This window comes from Diuraphis noxia, unplaced genomic scaffold (genome assembly GCF_037042655.1).
Source record: "Diuraphis noxia isolate RWA-SAM2 unplaced genomic scaffold, SU_Dnox_SAM2 contig0004, whole genome shotgun sequence".
Taxonomy (NCBI): domain Eukaryota; kingdom Metazoa; phylum Arthropoda; class Insecta; order Hemiptera; family Aphididae; genus Diuraphis; species Diuraphis noxia.
Window position 1 is genome coordinate 14,232,137 of NW_028301714.1, and position 7,378 is coordinate 14,239,514.

At 27.7% G+C, this 7,378-nt stretch overlaps 1 protein-coding gene across 2 annotated transcripts in view; it reads left to right on the top strand.

The window, feature by feature from the left end:
• The window catches only part of LOC107173653 (uncharacterized), a 28,835-nt gene extending 22,218 nt beyond the window's left edge, over positions 1–6,617 (top strand). For both annotated transcript variants that reach the window (XM_015524270.2, XM_015524272.2), the window contains exons 2-6: positions 1,407–1,526; positions 2,243–3,601; positions 4,681–5,161; positions 5,818–5,901; positions 5,978–6,617. In XM_015524270.2, the coding sequence (XP_015379756.2) occupies positions 1,407–1,526; positions 2,243–3,601; positions 4,681–5,161; positions 5,818–5,901; positions 5,978–6,049 (2,116 nt within the window). In that variant the 3' untranslated portion in view covers positions 6,050–6,617. The remainder of the gene's footprint in view (positions 1–1,406; positions 1,527–2,242; positions 3,602–4,680; positions 5,162–5,817; positions 5,902–5,977) is intronic.
• Positions 6,618–7,378: the final 761 nt, after the last annotated feature.

The following is a 7,378-nucleotide window of genomic DNA, read 5'->3' on the forward strand; positions in this document are numbered from 1 at the left end:
CTGACCTTGAAAATTTTACCTTATCTTAACTGGTCATTTTACCTTGTTCAATTGTGTGTGCCATTTAGAAATAATGTTAAGTGTCTAATCCAGGCATATACTTCATTTGAGATTTTTAATTTTTACGATTCTAGACGTTATTCTATCACTATTTTATTATTTAACTAGCTGATACCTGCACACACGTCGTTGTCCGTCAAAAATACCAACTATATGATTCAAATTTGTGTTTAATTCGTTGTTTAAGATTTAAGAAGTACTACACCCACGTGTGTTGTCCCCGTCTTACAAATGTAAAAAATTATGAAAACTGTTTTGCGTGGAAAGAACCACTCAAACTCTATTTTCAGCTAAGCCACCAAACTTTCATACTATAAAGTGGAGAATATTTACATTTCAACTTTGTTTTTCGTTTTTCGATATCAGAACTAAAAAAAGTTATTGAAGTTTGAAAAACTCAAAAATAATGAATTTTAAACAATTATTTTTTGTATTTGTGAAATAGAAAAATTTAAAACACGTTGAAAATATTCCCCTCTTTATAGTGTGAACGGTTGGTGGCTTAGCTTGGATTGAGTGGTTCTTTTCCACGTAAAACAGTTTTCGCAATGTTTTACATTTATAAGGCGGAAATAGCACATGTGGGTGTAGCGTCCTCTTAATACCTGGTGTAGTTAGTGATGTTCAAAACTTAATAAAAATATATAATTTATTATGATCATATTATATACTACTACTCATACTACTCCTGAGCACTAGAAGCCATGATAACCCTTGGCTTCCAAAACAATTCTCCTTCACCCGTCCCGATATTAAGTAGAATTTCTCCAATTCTGTATATCCAGTTGCAGATTCTTCTTTACTTTATCCAACCATCTACTTGGTCGTCCTTGCCTTCTTGTTCCTTCCATTCTTGCATGCATCCATTCCTCGTTCATTCTTTGTGCATAACCTAACCATCTAATTCTTCCTGCTTTAATGAATCCTACTATGTTTTGTTTTTCGAAGATTTGTACTATTTCGTTGTTATTTTTTACCCTCCAAACCCCTCAAGTGTTCTTCAAACACTGCACCATATATTTTCGTTACCGGTTTTCTTTCAAATATTTTTAATTTGTTGCTATCTGCATTTGATAATGTCCAAGTTTCGGATCCGTAGAACAATACTTTCCTTAGAAGAGTTTTATATAACTTCATCTTTGTGGTTTTTAATAGCAGCTTTGATCTAAAGTATGATTTATTGGCTAATTATGCGCGATTGCTAGCTATAATTCTTTATTTTAATACTTGAAACATCAAATTTTTATTAGGATTGAAACAGGATTAGTAAAGTTAACCTATTTTTTAAATATATACCTCGAAGGTGAGAACTGTTAACTAAATGCTGATAATTTTTTTTTTTTCAGATCGAAAATGCATTTGTATACCAAAAAGTATATTGATAACTTGTTTAACAATGCTATTTTTAGCAAATGTGAAGTTTCTGTGGTAAAGTTTACTGCCGAAGACATAGAAAATTACAAATCGTAAGTTGATTTTTATATTAACGAGTATATAGTATGAGTACCGACTTACCGTACTAGTAATACAATTCGCGCACTGAATTTTAAATACGAACAAACAAAAGCCAAACTTATTTTAATTTAATGCATACATTATGTACCTATTTCAAACAAATATTATAAAATTGTATTATTTTGATACAACGATGATACATTGTATTAATATTTAATGAAATACTATCCTTATGAAGAGAACCTATTATAGTAAGCCCATCAGAATAGATAATTGAGAGCCAAGTTGCGCTTATGTTAAATCGTCTTGTCTCTTGTCCATTAAAATATTTTTCTTGAACCGGGGTGGTTTTAGTTCTTAAAGTATTTTTCATTATTTAAAAAATAATAACAGATAATTATTAATAATAATAATAATTATTCTATTAATATGACGGTTACCTATCTTCTAAACATTTCAATAAACCTGAATCTTAAAAATAGTATAACGGGTAGACCGCACATTACACTTAACCCTTTCAACTTATCTATTAAGTGTTTTTATCATTGATGAGTTTTGTTTATAATTTAATTTATACTTTAAATTAATAATTGTAAAGAACCGTTTTAGAATCTTTAATTACAATGTACATTTCACTGCAATACATTTTTGAATATTGGATATTATAAATAATATGTCATTAATCTCAAACTACTTTTTTTAAGATTATTTTTTTAATTCATTTTAGGAGCTTGACTAAAGGTAAAGATAGTACACCCAAAGAAGATGGCAATACATTTAAAGATGATAATTCTTCTAAAAACAATAAAAAGTCCAAGGTCGTTAAAATGCCTAAAGATAAAAATACATCTATAGACAGCGAGCCTGCTAAAAAAAAACAGAAGTTGGATACAGATGGAATAGATGTTTTGAAGATAGTGTTATCTAGAGAGGGTGAAACTGATAAATTTAAAGCACAATTTAAGTCTTCATTAAAGCCTAATAAAGAAATTGCATCTACTAGTACTGAGGAGGCGGTTCCCATTGTAATTGATTGTGAAGAATCTACTGAACCTACAACTTCTTCAACTAAAGATTTAAATCCAAGGATTTGGGTCATTGATGTCAGGAATATGATGGATGAAGATAATTACGTCAGGTGGATGAAAATGTTTCTTCCTGATAAAAATTTCAAACATCCAATGAATGCCATGAGAAAGTTAGCAGTTGCTAAACCCTCTACAGTTGGATCATCACATAGTACCAAAGTAAATGGAATGAAACACCCTTTAAATGGCAGAAATCATGTAAAAGGAAATTTAATTGAAATTGAAAAATTGTATAAAAAGTATTTTAGCAAATCTGTACAAGATACTATTGTGATTATTGCAAATATACTCAACATAATTTCAATGTCAAACAAACATCACAAAGCAAGAATGGATGAATCTTTTAAGAAAAGATCTGAAGCTGAAAAACTTAAGGAAAGATGTGATGCAAACCGATTACATGGAAGACATAAAAAAATTTTGGAAACAAAGTTGAAGAGCAATTTTATAGAAGTTGTATCATCTTTTGAAGAATCAGAATTTGATTCAGCATTTCAAATGTTTTTTCTAAGTATATTAACTGTACTTCGAGTTTTGGATCAGCCAAAGTTCAGAAAAGGCAGCATCTTCAAAAATTTAGTACTTTTATTATGGAATAGTTTGAAAAACAGTGAATATAACCATCCCAAAATCTTTTCAATGTTCCGGTCTAAGACATTTCGACCCGATTGCATTGATTTAATAAGTTTGATTGAAGATAGTCGAGATGTTGATCCCGGAGTAACCGATCGCATGTCTTTGTTTTTTGTATCAACAGTAAATAGCCGTGAATATTTTCAAGCAGTTATTAATGCTGTCACTAGTGATTCGAATGAAGACCTGGCAGTATTAATTGATAATGCTACCTTTCAATGTTGCATTAATTCAAAATTTAAAGATCCTGTAGATTCATCAAATGACAAAATACCAGTAACAGAAACAATTCAAAGCCCTGTAATCAACTCTGCTGAGACAATTCAACACTGGTTCCTAGCCAAAAATCCCGATGGAACTTACCAGTAAGTTTTTGTTTTCTTATTACTGTTATAAACTGTTAGTTGCTGTAAACTATTTAATTTAAATACAATTTTAGATGTTTAGACCCCTTAAAGAGATTTTGTATCTATACAATTTTAGCTTGATACCAACTACTTGGTAGATCATTGTAACTATAGCATCTACATACATTTAATACCTATATAACTAATCATATTAACAGTTTCTAGAATATTATGACCATTAGTAAGAATATTATATTATTGCCTTGAACTCTTTATAATTCTTTTACATAGTTATATTCTTTGATATTTAGGATTACAAATGATAGATGCTGATTTACAAACACATTGGTTTTTTTTATTTAATGTATCTATGTTAAAAAAAGTTTCCAATTTTTAACTTTAGGAATGGTTACTGGTATTAATTGGATTGAGTTGGTATTTCTGTGAGGTCAAAATTGAAAATTCCCATTAGTTTTCTAACTCATCAGGAAATAAAACAATATTTTATACTTAGTGATTTGTTTTTTGAAAAATTATTTCATCTACTATATAATTAATTGATAAATAAATTCCTTAAAACAATAAAACTATCGTAATAAAATGTCCTTAGAATTATTATAGGCTAACAAATCATCTCTACTCATTTTTCATATACAATGATTTATCATTAAATTCAAATTGAACACCTACGTCCTTCATTACCATTATTTATTTAACTTGATGATACACTCTGTACCGACTGTACCTTCTTATAGCAGTTCACTAAACAAGTCAATGATTTCTCTAGTTTTAAGTTTTCTAAGTATTCTTCACCTTATGTACCCATCTTTTAGTTATCATTGCATTATTACAACTTCTCGACTCATTTATTGTTTATAAATGATAATACAACATATTTTATCACAGAGTATATAATATTCCCTATCTTATAGCTGTAGTTAAAATATTGATCTAAATATCTAAGTTATATTATATGTATAACCTTTATTTTTATTCATAATGCTCTTTGCTAGTATGTTTATTCTTTCATTGTACATTTTGTTATAATTAAAATTATATTAATTATTAATTAGTAATTAGTTCTGTTATATTTTTAGACAAATACCTTTGTTAAATGGAAATAAACCTCAAACAATTGGTAATACAGCAGTAGAACAGTCTATTATAACGAGCCAGCCCTTGAACAACTTTTATGAATCATTCTCTACTTCATTACAAAAGAAACCTTCTGAAACTTCTACTTCTCAAATGATACAAGCAAAGAAATGTATAGTTGTTACTTCTAATATTTCTAATAGTATGGTCCAAGCAATAGCATCATCATCACAAACTGCAACATCAACACCATTACCAACACCATCATCATCATCAACAACAACAACATATGTGACATTCAAACCTCCAATCCAAAGTAAAAAATCCACGCAAAACAATCTGCTTCAGAGAGCTGCTGAAGGCAGCACTATTTTACTTGGTAATAAACAATATCAATTGATTAAGGGGCCTTCAGGTCAAATGCGAGCAGTAGTTAATGGTACTAATATATTAGTCAAATCATCTCCAACCAATATTATCAAAGTAAGTAAAATAAAATATAATTTTTTACAGACTCTTATATTATGCATATTTGTATAACATAATCAATATCAATATTTCTAGTAATGATCTTAACTAATTAACCAAATTACCATTGAAATTAACTAATAAGAATAAGGTATTATATTTTCATATTATTAATTTCTTTTTTTCTCTGAATGAGAATTATTCTTTTTCCTTGTTTATTGTTAAGTCTTTTTTGAAAATGATGATATATATGCATCAAAATTTAAATGAAGAGTTTTTAAAAGTAGTAGAAACATGATGTTGGTTTGGAAGATTTAGAACAATAACGATATGAAAAGTATAGTACCTACTACTTATATAATATTAAACTATTACTTTTTTTTTATTATTATTATTAAACGAAATACACCCTCGGCGACATAGGCCATTGGGTTACTATTACTGTTTTATTGTTTATTAGCATTTTATAATTATAATAATTTTTAGATTATACATTGCATACTATGTACTTTTGTAAAACAATGTTTATGGTCTTATGGAGCATTATTCTTAAAATATACATTTTAATAATCCAAACTACTAGTTTGAAATTTTAGTTTAGAGGCTTCTATGTTAAAAAAAAAAATAATTTTAATATTCTTAAAACATTTTTTATGTATTTTTTTTTATAGTGCTTTGCGAGAAATTGTAAAAACCCTGCAACAATAATGTGTAGTAGCTGTACTACTGTGAAATACTGTTCCCATAACTGCCAAGTAAGAATATATTTGTGAAGTTACTAAATTTTTGTTAGAGAATATTATTATTTAAGTTTTTTTTTTCTTTTTTTAGCGACGTGACTGGTATGATAGTCATATAAATGACTGTGAACGACTGCTAAATAGAAGACAGACTCAACCCTAAACTTTCCATTGTATATGTAAATAATTTCAATGTGTTATATTTATATTAAAAGGTTTTTCAAGAAAATATTTATAAAAAAAAAAAAATGGTTTATAACAGGATATTTTTATGTTTCTTAAGTTTGTATAATTAACGTTAAGGTTGTACTATTACTATTATGTTAAATGTAATAATGCTATATAGTTTTTAGGGTTGTATGTTCTTAATTTTTTTTTTTATCTGTACTACAGTTATTGTTTTTCCAGGAATGGATCATCAAAATAAATAACTAACTTTTGGTATTTTCAAATTGTATAATTGTTTCTTAGTACACTCTTTATTTGAAAATCAATTTAAAAAAAAAAAAAAACTTATTCTGAGGAAAGGGAATAGACTGAGCCTTTTGTATTTATTTTATGTTAGGTTCTGAATATAATGGTAACTCAAAGAAAAAGTGCATGTCAACTGTTTGACCCACTACAGTAAAACTTCTCAGTTTATAAATAAAATAAATAATTTATGTATGTGTAAATAATTTGTAATATTTCTTTGTAATGTAATAAATATTGAGTTCTTTTGAAACTAACAATTTAGAGTAGTTATATAAAACCTTTGACTGTGGATAAATAAAACTGTTAAGATTCTCAATGCTTTAAGTAATGTTTTTTAATGAAAGATATTAAAATAGGTATTTCTCTTCTAATCTGAAACAGGTAATATAATATTTTTTTACTTTTGATGACTAGGTTTTAGTATATATTTTTTCTAATTAATTTTTTTTAGATGCTGAATTGGTTCATATATAACTTTGAAATTTTTCCTCCCAATCCAAAAAAAATATTTTCAGAAGCTTTTGTCCCAATCTGCATTGGTGGATGTTTGGGGGGGGGGAAGGGTAAGTTTTATCTGTTTACCTTAGTCAAATCACATAGGACATCTAAATAAATTGTGTATTTTAATACTTGTTTTTATAATGGATAAGACAAAATTTAAGCTGCCTAAATGATTTCTCTCCTCTATAATATACTGAGATACATATAATCTATAAATTCCAATTGAAACCTTTGTCCACTGTGATTCTATGGCATTATTTACAACTGTTTTGAAATTAGTGCCCATTATTGCTTATTTTGCAACCTTAATACTAATGTTTTCTTGATAAAAAAGCTTATTATTAGGAACATTTTTGTTGACCAATTAAAATAAAAATATATGAAAATCAAAATGAAAAGAAAATTTTGAGTAGGTATTATTCAAAATATTAGCTTATCCTCAGATATAATAATGATTATATATTTCCACGTGCTGTGACACTAACAGGTTACCTAAAATAGCCAACAAAGCTGGATG